Source organism: Carlito syrichta, unplaced genomic scaffold (genome assembly GCF_000164805.1).
Source record: "Carlito syrichta isolate Samal-C Ts95f unplaced genomic scaffold, Tarsius_syrichta-2.0.1 Scaffold310396, whole genome shotgun sequence".
Lineage (NCBI taxonomy): Eukaryota > Metazoa > Chordata > Mammalia > Primates > Tarsiidae > Carlito > Carlito syrichta.
In genome coordinates this window covers 515318-536705 of record NW_007254492.1, presented here as the reverse complement: position 1 = coordinate 536705, position 21388 = coordinate 515318, and the positions used below count along the sequence as shown (strand labels likewise).

At 47.9% G+C, this 21388-nt stretch overlaps 1 protein-coding gene and 1 pseudogene across 1 annotated transcript in view; one reads left to right on the top strand and one right to left on the bottom strand.

The window, feature by feature from the left end:
• Positions 1–2316, top strand: part of LOC103270841 — a 2547-nt pseudogene extending 231 nt beyond the window's left edge.
• Positions 2317–7534: 5218 nt separating this feature from the next.
• The window catches only part of SLC22A14 (solute carrier family 22 member 14), a 15674-nt gene continuing 1820 nt past the window's right edge, over positions 7535–21388 (bottom strand). The window contains exons 4-10 of the mRNA XM_008068351.1: positions 20290–20458; positions 13465–13606; positions 13122–13198; positions 12704–12918; positions 10976–11084; positions 9778–9978; positions 7535–7754 (exon numbers count right to left, since the gene is read on the bottom strand). Of these exons, the coding sequence (XP_008066542.1) occupies positions 7535–7754; positions 9778–9978; positions 10976–11084; positions 12704–12918; positions 13122–13198; positions 13465–13606; positions 20290–20458 (1133 nt within the window). The remainder of the gene's footprint in view (positions 7755–9777; positions 9979–10975; positions 11085–12703; positions 12919–13121; positions 13199–13464; positions 13607–20289; positions 20459–21388) is intronic.

Sequence of the window (21388 nt, the reverse complement as noted above, 5' to 3'; positions counted from 1 at the left end):
CGCCCCGCCCTGCCCCGCGCCACGTGCCTGACTCACTGTCTTCTTCCTCCACGCCGTTCTCTGGTTGCTGCGCACCCTGAAGCGGATCCTCGGCATGATCGACAAGAAGCTGCAGAACCTGGAGAAGAAGAAGGGTAAGCTTGATGATTACTAGGAACAAATGACCCGAGGGGAAGGGCTTCCTCTAGATCAGCTGGATGCCGTATCTAAGTCCCAGGAGGTCACAGATAACTTGAAGTTTGCAAAAGAATGACAGAGGCATTTCACGACATCAAGTCAAGATATTCGGAAAACAAGAAGAAAACGTCACGTTGGGAGCAGCTTATGAGAGAAGAATTTGAACAGAAACGTTTAAAAACGGTCCTTGAGCTGCAGTGGGTTTCTGGACAAGCTAGGAGACAAAGAAGTCTGGAGGGACCTGAAGCAGGGCCTGAGTGGAGTGCCCATCCTGTCCGAGGGAGGAGCTGTCCTTGTTGGATGAGTTCTCCAAGCTGGTGGACCCTCAAGTTCTCCAAGCTTGAGGTGGAAGGAGGTATGAACATGCCTCCGTCCCCTGGGGGCCTACTGGAGGGGAAGGAGAAGGCCTGTTCGGTACCACCTATAAAGTTTTTTTTGTTTTGTTTTGCTTTTTGTGAGTCAGAGTCTCGCTCTGTCACCTAGGCTGGAGTGCATTGGCATGCTCACAGCCACTGCAGCCTTGACCTACTGGGTTCAGGGGACCCTTCTGCCTCAGCCTTCCAAGTAACTGGAACCACTGGCGCATGCCACCATGCCCAGCTAATTTTTTGATTTATTGTAGAAATGAAGTCTTGCCATGTTGTTCAGGCTGGTCTCAAACCCTTGAGCTCAGGCAGTCTTCTAGCCTCTGCCTCCCAAAGTGCTGGGATTGCCCAGTCTATAAAGTTCTAAAGGACATTGTGGAGTGTGTTTTCCAGTCAAACTGCTTTGATAGCACCCACAGTCACCAGAACAGGTTGTGTGAGGAGGCAGTGGTGTGACCTTGGCCCCTGCTACGGAAAACCAGGCTGTGGAGGCTGAACATGAGCCAGCAGAAAAGTACACTGGGCTAGGTGGAGTCAACAGCGTAGACAGACTAGGCAGTTATGGCAGAAACACAGCAGAGGTGAAAAGGAGCAGGCGGAGGAGTGGACAGTTGACAGTGGAGGTGATCATTTCCCTCCAGCAAGCAGCCTCAGGCCACATCTACTTCCGGGCTGGATCCCCATTCTTTGACTCCAGTGGCTCAGGCAGACTCCCTTGTGAGAAGGCAGCGAATGAAAGACCTCATGGCAAAGATTCAGGGGTCCTAAAATTTCATACAGGACTCAGTGTGGACTTTGAAAACCAGATGCGGAATCCTGCTATTATCTCTGCACAGCCTGAACCCAGCACAGTACATGGACATGCCCCAGCTGGTTTGCCCTCCAGTTCACCCTTCATCTAAACTTGCTCAACCGAGACAAGTTCCTGTACAACCAGAAGCTACACGGGTTCCTTTGATTTCGTCCACGAGTGAAGGGTACACAGCATCTCAACCCTTGTACCAGTCTTCTCATGCTGCAAAGCAACAGCCACAACAGGAATGCATTGATCAGATTCAGGCAATAATCTCTTTAAATACAGACAAGATGATGGCACCCTCATCTCTTCCTGCTGTTTCTCAGCCTCAAGTATTCCAGAACGGACAAGCAAGCCTTTGCATAGCAGTGGAATCAGTGTCAATGCAATTCTGCTCCAGTCCATGCAGACGGCGTTCAGTATGAGTGCCCAAGATCCTCCTGTTAATGAGCCAGAAACTCTAAAACACCAATTTCAGTATTGGGCCAGTTCCAACCAGAGCTTCTCCAGTCAGCCTCAGTAGATAGAACAGACAGAGCTTCTTCAGCAGGAACAGCTCCAGACAGTGGTTGGCACTTACTATGGATCCCAGGACCAGCCCCATTAAGTGACTGGTAACCACCAGCAGCCCCTCAGCAAAACACAGGATTCCCACGCAGTAATCATCCTTACTACAACACCCGTGGCACATCCCATGGGGATGTCCATGGTGCTGGAGGCCTGATGAATAGGTACAGGGGCCCTGCCAATGGGTTCATAGGAGGATACGGTGGTTACCACCCTTCCTTCTCTAACAATCCAAACAGTGGCAATGCACAGTCTCAGTTCGGTGCTCCCCGGGATGACTATGGCTATCAGCGGGACAGATATCAGCCAAACTTCAAGCGAGGCTCTGCAAAGAGTGGACCATGGGGAGCCCCACAAGGTCATGGAGAGCCCCCAAGACCCAACAGAAGGATGCTGCAAATGAATACTTAGCAAGTGAATGAATCTGATTCACAAGATTATGTGTAATCATCAAATACACACTGGCCAGTACATAATATGTTACCAGAAGAGTTATTATCTATTGTTCTCCCTTTCAGGAAGCTTATTGAAGAGGGACTGTTTTCATCCCATAAAGACAGTACTGTGATTGTCAGCTTTATATTATTACCTGAATATAGAAGGAAAATATTTTTACTCTGCATGTTCTATCCTCAGGGTCATCTTGATACCTTGCACATGATATTCAGATTCCTCACCCTTGCTTAGGAGTAAAACATAATATACTTTATGGGGTGATGATAATCTCCATAGTTTTTTGAAGTTATCTGAAACTTGAAAAACACAAGATGGACTTTTTTTGACATTGGATAAAATCTACATACCAGGCCTATTCAATGGTAATTGACAAAACTAAATTATTTTCCTTGAATGGAAGAACTGAAGACATGAAGTGTGGTGTGACAGAGCAACTGCTTTCCGTGACTTTTCCAGTTTAATTGGCACACTGGACATTCAGACACATCCCAGCCATGCATAGCCCTCCTCACATGCAGGGCTAGTCTCCAGCTTTACCTAGCATTATTCATCTGACCAAACGACTGTGGTTGGAAACACATGCAGTCCAGGCTCGGTGGCTCAACCTGTATCCAAGCACTTTGGGAGGCCGAGGTGAGTGGATTGCCTGACCCCACGGGTTCAAGACCAGCCTGGGCAACTTGGTGAGACCTCATTGCTACAATAAATCAAAAATCAGCCGGCCGCAGTACTGTGTGCCTGTGGTTCCAGCTACTTGGAAGGCTGAGGCAGAAGGATCACCAGAGTCCAGCAAGTTGATGCTGGGGTGGCCATGAGCATGCCACTGCATATAACCTGGGTGACAAAGCGAGACTCCAACTCAAAAAAAAAAAAAAAGAAAAACACATGCAAACTTCTTTTTACTGTATACAACAAAGCCAAAATGCAAAATTAGTCTTTGACTGGCACTTTTTAAAAATATGCGGCAAATATGGAATGTGATCAGAATGGCCGCTTCTGTACTTAATGTGAAGTATTTAGATTCCTTTTCAAACACCAGTTTCTTTGAGACAATGGCTTTGGTAAGGATGGGTATATATATCATTCCTTAAGATACAACATTGTCACTAGTCCTTGGCTCTTGTGTTGTCACCTAATTGGTACAGGTACTGATGAAATCTCTAGCAAATCATCATAACACTTTTGGTCATACGTTTCTCCTGCAGCTTGAAAGTTTTGTTGGTTTGTTTTTTTTTTAAAGGAAAAGATATCAAATACCTGGCTGCCACCACCCTTTTAAGTTACTCCTTTTTGAAAAGCACCAGTATGTGTGTTAGATTGGTTTCCCTGTTTTAGGGAAATGATAGTCAATAGTTTCAGTTCTGATGGTATAAGCAAAACAAATAAAACATGTTTATAAAAGTCGTATTGGGAATCATTACTGTTTAACAGCTCATGCAGGGTCAGCTCCATGAATAAGTGGTTCTCTCTAGCTACTGTGTTGCATTTATCTTTTGTATGAATTAATCCTAACTGTAATCTCCTTTGCTCATGGGGGCATTAATATTCAAAGTGTGATTCCTCCCCTTGGGTGCAGAGGGAGAGTTTCTAGCTCGATGGACATGGACAGTTGAGTAGTGACCCAGCCTTCTGTGGACACTTGTTCTGTGTGCCTGTGGCCTGCATGATGCTTGTTAGCCCGTTTCACTTTGACTTCATGACAAATTAATCCCACATGTTAAGCAAAGGCTACTATGTTAATGATGTTTTCTGTACAGAAGTTATATTTTATTTCCAGCATTTAGCTAAGGAATTTTTCCAGTAGATGCTCAACATTTTAAAAACAAAGGAGAGATATTTTCAAACATTGATCATTAGACAACTGGAGTTTTTGCTGGTTTTGTAACCTCCTAAAATGGACAGGCTGTTGAGTAATCTGCATTCAAAAGTTTTTTAGGGTGATGGGGAATAGGGATCTTCAACGTTTAAAATAAAATAAAATAAAATGAGTTCTTGAAGAAAAGAAAAAAGGCTGGGTGCCACATTTAGGCCAATGCCTGAGCAGAGGTAAAAAAGATGCAGTTGAGGTGAGAATTCCACAGAAGCCAGTAATCAGTGACCAGGGAAAAGAGGGCCTCAGAATTCACAGGCATCCGTGGTACCATTGCAAGTTACTCACCCCTCTCTTTGCACATGGGGAGACCCCTGCTGACATGTCCAATTGTGTCTGTCTATTGAATCATAAAAACATTGGATTTGCAGGAAAGAGAATTTATTAACAACATATTAAAAAGAGAAAGAAAGAAAATAAAAATAAATAAAATGTAAATAAATATATATATACAAGTTCAAGAGGTTGTTATATTAAAAAGACACCTGCACTCACATGTTCATTGCAGCACAACTCACAGTTGCAAAGATGTGAAATCAACCTAAATACCCATCAACCAATCAGCGGATAATGAAAATGTGGTGTATAAACACCATGGAATACTATTCAGCTGTCAAAAAGAATGAAATAATGTCTATTGCAGCAACTTGGATGGAATTGGAGAACATCATCCTAAGTAAACTAACTCAGGAACAGAAAACCAGATACCACATGTTCTCACTTATAAGTGGGAGATGTACTAAGGATATGCAAAGACATAGAGAATAGTATAATGGACACCGGAGACTCAGAAGTGGGAGAGAGAGAAGGGGTGGAGAGATGAAAAAGCAGCTCTCGGGTACAATGTGCACATTTGAAAGTAGTGGGTACACTTAAAACCCAGACTTCCTCACCATTATACAATGCAACCATACAACCAAAACCGATTTGTACCTCCTGAAGCTATGAAAATTAGAAACACACACACACACACACACACACACACACTCATATATGAGTTCATACAATGTTGGTATTTAGCTTTATATATTTCACTGTGTGATAAGAATGATGTGTGAGATCAAGGGAATGTTCCAGTCTAGTACTATCTAATAGAAATGTAATGTGAAACAGATCCAAGTCATGTGCTGTTTTAAATTTCTAGTAGTCACATGTTTAAATGGTTTTTAAAATAGGTGCAGTTAATTGTAATAATTTATTAGCTCAATATATTCAAAATATTTTTACATGTAATCAATATTAAAAATACTAATGAGATATTTTGTGTTTTGTATTAAGTCTTTGAAACCCAATGTGTTTTTTGTTTTTTGTTTTTACAGTTGTGGCACATCTCAATTAGGATTAACCAGATGTCAAGCCCTTGATAGCCACATCTAGTTAACGGCTTCTGTATGGAACAGCATGAGTCTAGCCTGTTAGAATACATAATATCAAACTCTATGTAATGTTAGCCATTGATTAGGCAAACAATTAGGTAGGTCCTATCTGAAACTGACTGACAAGCTTCCGCCACCTAGGAATAGTTGAAATCACGTAGGAGTGCACTAGGTCTCACCAATAGCCACAGCCTGCAGCCACCAGCTCCTTCACACCACACTGTCCCACTAGCTTTCTGTCCTGACCCCTCTCTTCATCCTGTTCCCTGCAGCACTGGCTGAATCCTCTGGCAAAGTAACTTGAGGTGAAGTGTTTAAACATGGCTAACATGTTGACCATCACAGCTCACAGACAGGCCTCCCCCAGAAAGAGCAATGGAGACTTTTCAAGCATCTTGTGGTCCTGTGAACACCTTCTAGGCCCTTTAGACCTCACTTTGGAGGCCATCCTAGGAAACTCAGTATAAAACAGAGGGACCAGAAAACGATGCTGAAAGGGGAGGCATGGACACCAGGCTTTTACCCAAAGCAGTGTGCTGGGGCCAAAGTACTGGGAACCATCACTCTCTGCTTCTCTGTGCTCCAACCCAGCCTGGAGACCCAGGACCCCACTGCCCTGGCTCCATAAGAACTGCTATACTTTTCCATCTCCCTCCCCTCAGAAGCTCCGAGGAGTTAGACTGTGCTACTCTCTGCAAGTTCATGATCTTCCAGTAAACTGGGCAAGAGTGGAGGAGATGAGCTAGAATGTCCCTCCCAGGGAGAGAGGTGGTAGTGGTGAGGAAGACTCAAGGACTTCCCAGACTGGCTAACAGTTGGGCCCTCCTGGGGAAGTCACCATGCTGGTTGAGAAAGGCATAGCAACCTGCAAGGCAGTTGGAACTGTGAGCTGGGGTATGGGGGCTTATCCTCAGGTTGGTGGAGGTCAGAGATCAGCTAGGCTGGAGCCATCAGGGAAGGCGTCTCTGAGGCTGAGGCCTGAGATGGGTCATTCCCAAGACCATGCTTATTTGGGAGAAAGTTGTGTGCAATGCGACAAATGGGAGAAGTTCTCATTGTTCCTTTACATTCCACCCCTGCCCTGACTGGTGTGTAAAATAGGACTTTAAAATACACCCTCAGCCGAGCACAGTGGTTCACACCTGTAACCTCAGCAAAAGTGCTTTTTAAAGGAAAGACCAAGGCGGGAGGGTTGCTTGAACACAGGCATTCAAGACCAGCCCGGGCCACATAGCGAGATCTCGTCTCTAGAGAAAATTTAAAAATTAGCCAGGCATGGTGATTGCGTGCCTGTGGTGCCAGCTACTTGGAAGGCTGAGGCAGGAGGATCACCCGAGCCCAGGAGGTCAAGACTGTGGTCAGCCTTGATCATGCTACTGCACTCCAGCTTGGGTGACAGACTCTGACTCAAAAAAAAATAGTATTGTGATTAAGTAATTAATTAATTAAAAAACAAAATAAAATCCATCCTCAGTCTGTGCCTGAGCTGGAAGCCACCCATACTAGTGGATTCCTGGGCTAGTGTGTGTGGTTGGCATGGAGGTGCAGTCCTCCCCTCTCCATCTCTGGCCCTCGTAGACATTGCTGACTCCACTCCCACCCCAACCCCCACCCATCCAAAGAACTTCTCACTGTCTCCAACGGATTAGTCAAATACTGGAGTCTGGGGATCTGGGGAGCCTGTCTGGCCCACACTCCTCTAGCCAGGGTCTCTGGTTTCTCCAGACACAGCCAACTTTGACCTAGCCATGTCAAGACCAACATGGAACTTTTATTTGAATGAATCATAGCCTAGGGCAATTTTTGGATCCCAAGAGCTCTCCTCAGAGCAGGATTAATCCTGCTCCCCAAGCTTGATGGGGCCTGGAATCCATGACCCCAGACCCAGCCACTCAACTCCAATCTAACATAGTGTGGGGCCTGGCCCTTAGGGAGCCTGACTGTCTGCTTCCTTGTCTTCGAAGTGCTTCAGGGCAGTACTGGAGACAGTATGGGTCGGGGTATTGAGAGTGGTGTTCCTCGCTGCCTCCTCAGACAGATCACTAGATGAGTCCAGTCTCGGGATCTGGGTATTGAGAATGGCATTCCTCGCTGCCTCCTCAAACACATCACCAGACAATGTGTCCTCAGTCATTGTGACATTGAACCTATTCCAGAAAGAGCTTTCAGCAAATGAGCCCAGGGCCATATCTTTCTGGGGCTGAGGAAGGCAGCAACTCTGGGGCCCCTTCAGTGGGGCCCAGCCCTGCATTCCCAAGAGGTGAGGCTTTCTCCCTCCCACATATTCCCGAGCTTCTCCATGAACCCAGGAGGGACCCTCACTTCCAGGGTCAGCCATACTCCATCTCCCAACCTCAACCAGATCCTTTAATTTTCTGTGTCTTTAGTGTTTGGTCCACTATCTTCATCACCAGTGTTTACTGAGCACTTGCTGTGTGTTAGACCCTGTGCCAAGTGCTTTATGTGGGATTAATCCTCTCAAAAACCCCATGGGAAGGCCTGGCCGGGTGGCTCATGCCTGTAATCCCAGTACTTTGGGAGGCCAAGGCGGGAGGATTGCTTAAGCCCAGGAGTTTGAGACCAGCCTAGGCAACATAGCAAAACATCAACTCTACCAAAAAAAACCACAAAACATGGGAGATGAAGGCTGGACTACATGGCCTTACCTCTCCATGTCTCAGTTTGGGAATAGTGACAGGTCCTACTTTGCATTTGGTTGTTTTGAGGACAAAATGAGGTAAGGCATATGTAGAACAGGACCTGACACATGGTAAATTCTCAACACATGGTAGCTATCGTAATGACTGTATTATCATTCCACTTTGCAAATGAAGAAACTGAGTCTCTGAGGTATGAGGGAATTTCCCTGTACACACAGAAATGGTGGCACACAGAGAAACCCAGGGCTCCAGATCCTGACTCTCTTGCTCGGCTGCATTGCACTTTCCCTCTTTACGGTGGAGCACATTTCTATTCATCCTTCAATGCTGACTCAAATTTCTCCCACTCCCCAAATTAAAGTTCTTTTCTCATTAGGCTCCTGTAGAGCCTGTCCATTTGGCCGTCAGAGTCCACTAGCAATAACTGTTTGCCTATCTGTCTCTCCATAAACTATGGCTTACTTGAGGGTGGGGACCTCAGACTCTGACAGTCCAGCCCTCACACATGCCTAGCACATGTGGTACCAATGAGGGCTTGGGGAGGGACGAAGGGAAGAGGATAGTGGGGAGGAGGGCAGAGGAAGGCCAGAGGCAGTGACTTCTGTGGTACAGAGCAGAGGGCTCTATGGCCCCTGGCAGCCTTTGCTCCTTACTGACTCTAGGGTCCAGGGAGAGAGTGATGGGTTCATTTGCCCAAATTCCAGAAGGGATAGTTCTGCAGTTGATGACAAGTCTTCTCTAGGGGATACTTAGGAGATCAGAGGTCAGAAGTGCCCACTGAGGTGTTAGATGGAGCCTAGTTCCCACATGAGTCCTGGGCAACTGGGGCCAAGAGGCAGAGATGTTCTGAGGGTCCTTTATGAGGAACTAGGAGTTTGGACAGGAAAAAAAGGTACTCAGAGAGTAAGTTCCAAGCCAGTCCTCTGTGCTCTGGTAAGGGAGGGAGCCCAGGGCATCTCTGGAGTGCCTCTGGAGGGTATCCCCCAGGGCAGTGCCCGCAGTTCCCCCACCACCTGGTCAGCAGACTCAGGCATGTAATCAGAGCAGAGTCAGTCTACCAGAGGCCCAGCTAGGCCAGAGTTTGGTACGTCTGCAGTGGGGGAGTTGGTCAGCGTGGGTAGGGGAATCCCCCCAGTGCTGCCATGGCCTCTCAGGTCACTGTCCATCACACTGCACCCAGCCCCCACATCTCTGCCTACCTCCTCACCTGCAGTATCCCCCACCACACCCTCCTCCTCAGGCAGACAGGAGCAAGGAAAGGAGAGGACCTGGCCCAGGTGAGGTCAAGAAAGCCAGGTAGGATGGGAACTGGCAGAAGGTGGGCTGGACCCAGGTGGGTAGCAGCATCCAGAAGAGTTGGGAGACTGCTATGGACACAGGGTGGCCCTTGGGTTACAGGCCCTTCTGGCAAAGGGGTAGGGATGGACAATGCCCGGCATACTACCAGTGCCAAGGACTTCAGAACCAGGCAGAAGAAGTGCTGGCAGAGCCGGGAGCCTCACATACCCACCTCAACAGAGGGAAGTGCTCCAGGCTGTTGGAGAGGGGCTGATCTTTCGTCTCCCACAGCAGAGAGGTGAAGGTTATGGCCAGGATGGCTGAGACGCAGCTCAGAAAGATAGGCAGGAAGTGGGGAGTGTAGCGAATTATCGTCAGGGCCAAGATGGCTCCAGTCATCGAGGCTAGACACACCAGCCCCAGACCCGTCGCCCTGAAAGTGCAGGTGAGATCTTGTCAGGGGGTCTCTTGGGTCCAGAAGATGAGTGGGGCTTGGGAGCAGCTGCCTGAAACCCTATACCCTCCAGTCTCTTTCCTGTCCCATCTCACTGTGTGTCCCAGGGGAATTTAGTTCTCCATTGATTCAAAGTAGGCAGTTGGCAGGGCATGGTGGCTCATGCTTGTAATCCTAGCACTTTGGGAGGCCAGGGCAGGAGGATTGCTTGAGCCCAGGAGTTCAAGACCAGCCTAGGCAACATAGTGAGACCTTATCTCTACCAAAACAAAAAAAAACCCAAAAAAACCCTCAAAAAATTAGCCGGGTATGATGCTGCACACCTGTAGTCCCAGCTACTTGGGTGGCTGAGGTGGAAGGATTATATGAGCCCAGGAGGTCAAGGCTGGGGTGAGCCATGATCATGTCACTGCACTCCAGCCTGGCCAACACAGTGAGACCTTGACTTAAACAAATAAATAAATAAAGTAGGCAGTTGTTTCTTCTGGGCCTCCTTCATGAGGTTCAGGAAGGGGAGAGTTAGGAGCCATGCAGCATTGTGTAGAGGTGTGGGGAAAAGACATGGCAGTGACGTTTTGAGTGGACAGGAAGATACTACTGCCATCACCCAGCTCAGGGAAGGAGCTGAGCCTCAGACTGCCCCAAAAACAGTCCAGGCGGTGAGTTAAAGTCAGACCACTTGGGGAGTCAGACCACCTGGGGCCAAACTCCAGCTCTGCCAATAGCCCTGTCTGCCCTTGATCAGGTGCCATTATCTCTCTGGTTTGTTTTCTAGAATAGGGTTACTGATAGCATTTGGGGAATTTTTGGTGATGAATAAGTGAGGTCATCCTTGTAAACCACTTAGCACAGTGCTTGTCACCAGGTGAATATTCCCTCTTCGCTGCTGCATTAATCTTGTTATCGCTGCATTAATCTTGTTATCATCCATTCCTCCCCATACCCCTGTGGCCCCCTAGCCCACCAGCTCCTGTACCTGAGGACGGTGGGGAGAAGCTCAGGTGTGTAGATGAAGAGTACTGTGACAGTGATAGCCAGGCTGAACTCTCCAAGCGCAACCATCAATATCATCATGGAGTTTAGCTCTGTGACCAGACAACATGGCCCGAGACTGGGGTCATTCACCCTCTGGGGTAGATGGAGGAGGTCTGCCCATCAGCCCTCTCTTGATCCCTCCCAGAGGCATCTAAACTGTCTTCCCCCACCCCCTGGTCAGCAGACTCAGGCATTTAGTCAGAGGAGGATCAGTCTGCCAGAGACCCAGCCAGGCCGGAACTTAGAATATCTACAGTTGGGGGCATTGGTCAGTGGGAATGTGGTGGTCTCCCTGTGCCACCATGGCCTCTCAGGCCCCTGGGCACCATGTTACACTCAGCCCCCACATCTCTACCTAGAGGACCCTGCCCTCTGTTCTACCTCCTTACCCCACTACAATGTCCCCCACCCCACCCTCCTGCTCCTCCTCAGGTATCCACTCAGGGCCAGTGTGCGAGGATCCTCACTCAGGGCTCTCCCACCTGGCTCTGCAAGGTGGTCAGGGCAGGGGTGTGTTGGGTCCCTGGGGCCTAAATGTCTGGGATGGCTCCAACGCATTTCCAGATGCCTGACTCCAGGCAGCTAGACATGCACACTGAAGGGCACTCTGGAGAAAGCTCATATCCCCAGGCCTGGTGAAGATGAGAGCTGGGGTCTCTGTCCTCCCACGCCTCACTCCTCACTCTAGTCCTCACTTTCTTGTATCCGGGATGAAATCGGAGATTTAGTTTTATCTACTGGGGTCTTTTCTTATTTCTGCTTGACTCAGTGTAGAATCACTTTTTAAAAAAACTACCAAGTGATAGACACTGAATAATGAATTTGTTTCCCCATTTGGTGTTAGCCAGTCAACACTGTCAGCATCTGGGAGAGGACACACACGCACTGGAGCCCCAGAGGAAGGAAGGCAGCCCCTCGGGGCAGGCCCAGATGCAGACTCCCCTGCCTTAGCCACAGTAGACAAGGGCCACTAGTGGTCAGTAATTCTAAGAGGGTATACCCTGACACCTCAGCCCTGCACACTAGCTCTCTGACCTGGGGTGCGTGTTCATTGTCTAGGGCTCTTTGAGATTCTGAAAATATTGCCAGACCTCCCCTGCTTCCTTTTCTAGTGCTGAGCCCACAGGAGCAGGGCACTGAGCCCCCCTGGGAAGGGGAGGCCTCCAGGCAAGAACAGTTTCTGAGAGCTGAGCCCAATATGACACTCGATTTTCAGTGGGCAGGTTACCCCTGGTGAAATTGGAGATGACAACAGGCATTTCTCAGTCAAAGGGGATACAGATGAGAGGTGGGAGCTGGGTAGCTGTTGAAAGAATGTTTTGACCATTGTTCACATGGAGTCATTAGATCCGTTTCTGAGGCGGATGGGAATCAGGTGGAAGAAAGCTGCCCGCTCTCCCACACAAGGACGATTCCTCTGGACAGCACCTCCTCTCTCAGTCCCCTCAGAGTGTGTGGGTGCCCTGTCTTGGAGAATCCCCCTAGGAGGGGCAGTGCTCCAGGGATTGGCACCTGCTCCAGAGGTGCCAGGGACTCTGCAGGGTGCATGGGCTATGGGTGCAGGAGGCTGACTTCCCGGGGGCATCTAGTTGGTTGACCAAGCAGGAGGCACTCGGAAGGGGTTTGAGGAAGCAGGAAGGCTGTGGGCAGCCCCTAAGGTAAGCCGTACCTTCTGGGAAGATTAGGAGAAGGAAGCTTATGACAGTGACTGGGAAGAGAGTCACAGCCAGGCTCCACTTCCGCCCCATCCGCGCGAGAAGAAAGATGCAGCACAGCCGGGCAGGCAGCTTCAGGATGCCAGGGATCACGTGACTGAAGTGGATGCTCATGCCAAGTTCTTTCATCTTGAGGCTCAGCATAAAATAGTTGTAACTGACAGCAAACCTGGAACAAAGCCAGGAAAGAAACACACACACACACACACACACACACACACACAGCCAATAAAGACGCAGGCAGAGGAGAGAGGGTCAGGGTAGGAATGGAGAGAAGTACAGAGACCTGTGATCTGTGTTCCTGAGCTTTCTCTGCTTGCAGCCTGGCCATTCCGCCATCCCCTCCCCAGAGTTTCTGGCCTGGATACTCACCAGATACCACCCATCACCAAGGTCACCTTGAAGAGTTGCCTATTATTACAGAAGTCCAGGACAGAGGCCTTAGTCACCTTTCTGGGCAGCTGCAGTTATAGGACGAGCAGGACTAGCCAGAGCCAAGGCTGAAACCCCAGCTTGCTCCCCACCCCCACAGGACCCACAAACCCTTCCTGCACCCCACAGCACCACTTGGCTTCTGGCTTTCCCCTGGCAGGGTTCAATTTTGCTATCATCATTTATCCCCAAGCAGTGGGCTGGGGACACCCTCTGGGCCAAGTTTCCTCCTGAAAGGATGAGGAGGAAAGAGACCTTTTCACACACACCACCCTGGCCCCACTCCTGGCCTGGAGCCTCTTACCTCATTCAGTAGATTGAAAGGAATGGTCTTCTTGTTCACACTAGCTGCATAGCACAGCACCTCTTGGGCCTCCTTCACCTTGCCCTTTACCACCAGCCACTGTGGGGACTCTGGGAGAATCCTGTGGGATCCACCCCTCTCTTATCATTCCAGGATGTCCCAGAGACCCAAGGTGGCCCTATCCCAACCTCAGCTGTAGCCATCCTGCTCCAGCATGAGCTGATTTAGGTGTGGGGGCCTTGAAGGCCACCACTGACCTCGAGTTTCCCTCTGCTCCTCCCTGGCGGTCAGCCCTTCCCACTTCTAAGTCACACATAACCCCCACTGCTGCTTGGTGATACACTGGCCACCCACTGCCTCTGCCTCTACAGCCTCCTTTATTTACCCTCAATCATTGCTAAGAGCTCTCTCCTTTTCTACCTTAGGGGTGTCTGGATCTGCCCAGGCATGCAGAGGGCACTATCTTCTATGTCCATACCCTCTAGCAGAGACCCCATTCTCATAGTTGGGATTTCTTCCGTTCAGTCTCCCCAACAGCCTAGAGAGTGTGAGGGGGCAGGACCCTGGGCCTGACCCTGGGGTCCAGCACCTGGCCTGGATGAATGGAGGGTGAGTGAAGGAAACCACTCTGTCCCATCTCTCTTCTGCCACATCTCTATGGCTTCTGACCTCAGAATATTTCGCACCTCTCAGTTTTTTCTAATCCTTTTAGGCTATCAGAATCCACATAGGTTAACATGTAAAACACTTATGTGCTTGGAATTGTGCTTGGTGTCCTTGTATATATAGTCTTTAATTCTCACCCAAACCTGGACCTTATATGATTATTCCTATTTTATTCCCAGCTTCAAGGAGTAAGGGCTTGCTCAAGGTCACAGAGAGAAGCTGGTATAACCTCAGTCCCCTGAGCTGGTATAGCCTCTGTATAAAACTATGCCTTCATCCTGTGGAATTTTTTGCACCACTCCCTCCCTCTACAAACTGGACTCTGTGACTGGATGCTGTAAATATTCACTCAGGACACTAGAGATAACTTTATTCCCTCGAACTGTCCTGCTCTTTCTTCCTCCCCACAAGGTCCAAAATCAGTCAACCATTTCCATGCTAAGGCTGTGGAACTCTCCTAAAGAAAATAATCAAACTGTGATTTCTAAAGAAAAAAAAAGATGGGGGATTGACCACATGCCCGATAAAAAACAGACAAATTAAAGACAGATACCAACTCTCAAGGACAAAGAAAGTGAGAGAGAGAGGATGCAGGGATAGAGAGGTTATAAATGCACCAAAATCTAAAAGTGGATAGAGGAGTACTTCTGACTGAACCAGCAGGTGCTATGGTCTGAATGTTTGTGTCCCCCAAAATTCGTATGTTGAAATCTATCTCCAATGCAATAGTATCAAGAGGTGAGATCTTTAGTAGTGATTAGGTCATGAGTACAGAGCTTTCATTAATGGGATTAGTGACCTCATAAAAGGGAGCCTAAGGAGCTTATTCATAGCTTTCTACTGTGTGAGGGTGCAGTCATAAGGCACTATGAGAGCCCTCATCAGACACCAAATCTGCTAGTGCCTTGATCTTGGACTTCCCAGACTCCAGAACTGTGAGCAACACATTTCTGTTGTTTATAAATTACCTAGTCTAGTGTATTTTGTTCTAGCAGCCTGAATGAACTAAGACAGAAACTGGTACCAAGAGTGCAGTGCTGCTGTAACAAATGTGGAAATGACTTTGGAACTGGGTGATGGGCGGAGGCTGAAAGAGTTTGGAGGTGCGTGCTAGAAAAAGCCTGCATACCTGTGAACAAAATATTAAGGGTGATTCTGGTGGGGGCTCAGAAGAGGAGGGGTGTAAAGAAAGCCTCAGTCTTCTTAGAGACTACCTAAGAGGTCATGAACAGAGTGTTGTTAGAAATATACACAGCAAAGACTATTCTGATAAGGTCTCAGAAGAAAATGAGAACATGCTATTGGAAACTGAAAGAAAAGCTGCATGCTGTTCATGTCCTAGTGTTTTGTGGAAGGCAGAACTTGCAAGTGATGAAATAGAATATTTGGTGGAAGAGATCTCTAAGCAAAGCTTTGACGGTGGAGCATGGCTTCTCTTGACTACTTATAATAAAATGCAAGAAGACTACATTTTTAATCAAAACAAAAGCTGAACTTAAATATTTGGAGAATTCTCAGTTTGGCCACCATGTTTATTCATTTTTCATGAATAAAAAAGTGTGTTTGGAAGAGAACACCAAGGATGTGGCCAAACTGTTGTTTAATAAGGAGGCTAGTATGAATCAGCAGAAGCCAAGTACTATTTGTAACGACACTAAAAGAATGACTCCTAAAGACATTTTTGAAATTATTGATGCAATCCTTCCCATCACAGGCCCAGAATGCCAAGGCCTAGGGGACAGAAATATGCCAGAACACTGGTGCTCACTTCTAGAAGCCACCTCAAATCTCTGCTCCTGGCATTCAGGTGCAGCACTCCATGCCCCAGATGTGACTCCAATGGGCCTAACTTCAGTGCACCCTGCAGTGGCCATCTCTCCAGAGGACATAAGTGATTAAACATGGCAGCAACCATGTAGTACCAACTCTGAAGGTGTGCAGAGTACAAGAAATGTGGGGATGTGACTGACTCCATCTCGATTTCAAAGGATGCCCTGGAGAGGCTCAGGGCCCAGGCAGAAAATTGCCACAAAGGCAGGGTTGCTATATCTCTAGCAGCCATTAGGGCAGTGCCCAGCAGAACCCTGGGGGCAGGACCACCACCAAGACCCAGACTGGTAGAGCCACCACTGTGCAACTCTGGCCTGGGATAACTGCAGGCACTCGACCCCCAATGCATAAGAGGTGCTATGAGAGTTGCACTCAGCAAAGCCATAGGGGGTGGGGCTGCCCAGAGTCTTAAAGACCCAACCTCTGCCATGGTGTATCCAGAAGTTGGGACTTTGAGTTCAAGAAGATTATTTTAAAGCTTTAAAATTTAATGTTTGCATTGTTGGATCTGGTTGGGACTTATTCCTTTCTTCTTTCCTATCTCTCTCTTTTGGAAGGGTAATGTCTAACCTATGCCTGTCCTACCATTGTATTATGGACATACATAAATTGTTTGATTTCACAGGCTCATAGCTGGAAGGGAGTTTGCCTCAGGATGAATCGTACCTTGAGACTCACCCATATAAGATCTACATAATAGTTAGATGATACTCAAGACCAAGTTGTCTAATCTTTCGGCTTAAAGTAAAGAGGAATTCTCTTGGGCCACACCTAAATTATATAATATAGTCAGTGTATATCATAATAAAACTCCTCAAGGCGCTCATCAGAAATGCTTGCTTTAATATGATGTTAAAAGATTTTGGGGGGCTGCATTACTAACTGTCCTAGGCTGCATGTGGCCTGTGGGCCACAGGTTAGACATGCCTGCTCTAGACTTTAGTCTTTTGAGGTGATTCTGAAATAAGTTGAAACTTTTGGGGCTATTGGGATGGAATGAATATATTTTGCACATAGGAAGGACATTGATTTGTGAGAGAAGGAGTGGAATGTTATAATCTAAATGTGTGACTCCAGCAAAAAAAGTTCATATATTGAAACCTATCTCCAATGCAATAGTATTAAAAAATGGGGCCTTAGGAGGTGTTTGGGTAGTGAGGGAGGACCCCTAATGAAAGGGACTAATGAGTGTCCTTAAAAAAAGAGACCCAAGGGAACTTGTTCATCCCTTTTGCTATGTGAGAACACATAGAAGGCATCATTTATGAAAAATCAGGCCCTCACCAGACACCAAGTCTGCTGGTGCCTTGATCTTATGCCTCCAGAACTGTGAGCAATAAATTTCTGTTGTTTAGAAATTACCCAGGCTAAGGTATTTTGTTATAGCAGGCTGAACAGACTAAGCAGAAGCCAAAGCCCATGCCACTTGATATACTGAAGGATATGTGGACGACTGTCTTCCTCACCCCAGAGGACCCTGGACACTGCACTTCACATGATGGGATTGCCACAATGCCCTCTGTAGTTTGCGCATAGAGCATAGGGAACAGGAGGGAAAAAGAAAATGAGACTAACTTAAGGCCAGAAACAATGGCTCATGCCTGTATCCTAGCACTTTGGGAAGCCCAGGTGAGAGGATTGTTTGAGCCCAGGAGTTTGAGTTTGAGAAAACAAGACTAACTTGTATCACAAAGATATTTGAGGATGTTTTGTAATTTTATATTCCTAAAACAAGATTTTGAGAAAAATAAAACAAAATCAGAGAATTATGAATAACAATGTAACTGAATGTTACGTAGAACTTTTCTGTACTGAAATTTCAGCTGAAGTCCCAGAGCTGGTAACAATGAGGATAGCTTCACATTCTTTTTTTTTTTTCGAGTTGGAGTCTCACTCTGTTGCCCAGACTGGAGTGCAGTGGTCGCTTCCAGCCACCACAGCCTCAACCTGCTGGGCTCCAGTGATCCTTCCGCCTCAGTCTTCCATTGGTGTTACCCACATTCAGGGCAGGAGTTACTAAAAATCAGCAACACGGGCCAGTGACCCCCCCCCCCCCCAGCCATCTAGAGAGGCTGAAAACCCAGTTCAGAGCGAAAAGATCTTGAAATGCTTCGCCTCCTCATTCCCCATGCCGCTGTCATCTACTCAAGCCAGGTGGAGGGGAGTTTAAGAGAACTCCTTAGATAGGTTAGGGGACTGCCTTCAAAAAAGGGCATGTGCCTTCCCAATCCCTGGCTAGAATTTGCTGACTCAGAAACTTGGGGGCTTTCCCTGGTGCTCCAGTCAATGAGAGTTTATGGGAGAGTTAATATGTGTCTCCAGGAGTGTGAGGGCCTACGCAAACCCAGGGAATAATGCCCCTTTCTCACCTGGATATAATGAAGGCAGAATGTTGGTGAGACAGCCCACCATGGCAGGGTAGGGACTGGGGGACAGTGAGTTTTTTTGGCCAAGTGGACCCTGCTGTCTCAAAGGTACACCACAAGATAGAATGAGGAGGCCCCTACAAAAAGAGGCTGTGAGGTGAACTGGAGACAGGTACTGAGGGAGGTCACACACGGAGTAGTGGGAACATTAGGAAATTGCAACATTCAGAAGACCCGCAGATGGGCCCCGGAGAATGCTGGCATTTGACTATCTACCATACAGAGGACACTGACAGGCTATAATAGCTCCTGCCATGTATGTCTTGGTCTCTTTTCTCTGATGCTTCCATCCCCTGCCTAGAACCTGGAGGAGCAGAACAGGGAGACAAGAGGAAGAACAATAGGTCAGAACAAACGTCTTTGCCACTAGTCTGAGATAGGGGCCAGGGACAAGCTAAAGATTTGATGTAAGATCAAGGTTTTGAATTCAACAGAACTGGATTTTTTAATGCCTGTAAATTAGTTTTAATTATCAAAGTGAGACTTACTTCTTATAACCAAGATTGACTGGAAAGAGATGGAACCTACCCAAGACATTGTCAAGTGTCTGGGATGAGACCGCTGACAGGACATGTCAGCGAAGGCAGTAGCTGAAGAAAAATGTACCCCAATGAGTTCAACCCACTCAGTAAGTTGCCTACTCATAGTGTGTGGACTATGAAGAATCTCCAGAAGAAAAAGCAAAAAGAGTTCAGCGTGATGGCTTCCGGGAAAGGAACTAGGAGCTGAGGGGAGCTGAAATTGGCAACTTAATTTTCCATCACAAACTTTTTGGTACTCTTTTGTTGTTAATCATATGCATCTATCACACTAATGCCATTTTAAAAAGAGTTTAAGGTCAAGCCATGAACCCCTGCTTCCAAGTTACATGACAAAGTCATACCGCCTGGCATCAGCTGGGTCACACACCTTCTTCACTGACTCAAGGACTGTCAAAGCTTCTCTATAGAATTTGGAAGGTCTCCAAGCCATCTCCATGGCCTCACTCTTCAGTGACAGCCCCATGGCTTGTCATCCTTATCATGTATGATGCAGTGGTTAAAGCACAGGAGCTCTGGAGTCAGGCAGGTAAGTTCAAATCCCAGGTTCCCTACTTTTTAGCTCTGTGGCCTTGGGCAAGTTATTTCCATCCTCTGAAACCTCAGTTCTCCCTCCTCCCCACCTTCAATGACATGAGAGTAATGCCCATCTTCCAGGGTTGTAAAGATTCAATGTGATAATGTCAAGATTAAATATGATAATTACTTCATGCAGAACTGCCTAGCCCCTTCACAAGTGGGTTCTCTAATCTCTCTCCCTCTCATCTCCCTCTCTGCCATCTCATCATCCCTCTCCTTTTCCTGCCTGCCCACACTATTCACACCATCTCACTCTTGTTTATTGCCCTCATCCTTATTCCTCCAAGTTTTGCTCCAAACGTTGTCCCTTCATAGCTTCCATCTCTCGGGTTCCTTTCTGTGACTCCTCTGCAAGTAAAACACCAGATACCCTTCCCGGCCTCTGTCTTAGCTACCCATATAAGTCATCACTTTCTCCCTCTTTTCACAAAAGACTCATCTTTTGGGTGACTCCGTTTCTTCAGCTCCTAGTCACTTTTCAACCCCCTGCCCCTGCAGTGAAGCCACATCAAGAAGGTCATCAAGGCCATTAGACGCTTCCCTGGTCTCACCTCTCTTGCTTTCAATCCTGACCCCCTCCCTTGTCCTTGAACCCTTGCTGAGGTTCAGAGGCTCTGCCCTTGACTCCTCATCTCATCCCATCCACATGCACTCTCTCTCAGCGGAAAGCTCACCCATTCGCACAGCGGTAAGGGCCCTCCACACTCCTCAATGCCCAACCCATCAGACCTAGCCCTGGGCATGCCCCATACTCGCTTGCTCACCAGATATAGGAGATGAACAGGAACGTGGGCATCCCGCCCACCAGAAACAGCAGCCGCCAGTGGGGAAGACCATAGGCGAGCCCCGTCAGCAACATGATCCCCACAGCGAAAAAGCAGTGTCCCAGGATAGTGCTGTGGGCTCGGTGCTCGCCCCGTAGCCACTCAGTGGCTGTGCAGAGGCCAGGAGTGCAAAACCACGGTCAGCTTAGGGTCCTCAGGGCTGCCCCTCCATCTAGCCTTTCTTGATACACCTGCCCTGCTCTGGACAGTTCGGATCAGGCAGAAGTCCTTCTGTGTGTTCATGATCTGTGCTAGGTTCAGAGAAAGCCTCTCAAAGCCAGGCAAAGTGCCTCTGTTTCCCCAGGGCACACCTTAGGCCTCTTGCCTGATCTTCTAGTCACAGACATAGCCTTTCATCCCCCCTCCACCTGGCTCCTTCCTCTCCACATTCTCACCTGACCACGTGGTTCTAGGCACAGTACCCCAAATGTGGCCGGCGACATGGAGAGGCAAGGAATCACTGTTCTTGTCTTTGTTCTGAGTGCCTTAGTGGTTGGGCTACCTAGGCCTAGGGATCTGTGGAGGACTCAGTTTCTATTGGCAGGATTCTGGCAAACTCCCAATGACAAGAGGTCTCCCGCCAGGAAACCCTGATCTCACCAGGTGATTGCAGATATAAAGCTGTGTGAGTGTGCATGCGCTGGGGTCTTCAGCATCATGTAGGCCTGGGTTGAACTCTCAGCTTCTTTACTTAACTGTTGTGAACCCTGAGCAAGTTGGTTAACCTCTCTGAGGCTCACATATTCTCAGCTAAAGGAATAATGCAATAATGCCTACTGAAATGAGACAGTGCACATAAAGGGCTTTGCAGCTGCCTGGACCTTCTTAAAGGCTCAATAAATGCAAGCCATGGGGATGGGGATATGCAAGGAGGATGCAGAGGGGAATGTGAGGGGATGAGGGGGCTAGGATGGAGGATAAGGTTGGATGGACAGTCTGGGCCCTGATTCTCTAGCATCTCCAGGTAGTCAGGATTTGAAATTCCTTTCACTTCTGCCTGCTCCGTTAGGCACTGACTCTGCGTCCTGTGGACATCACG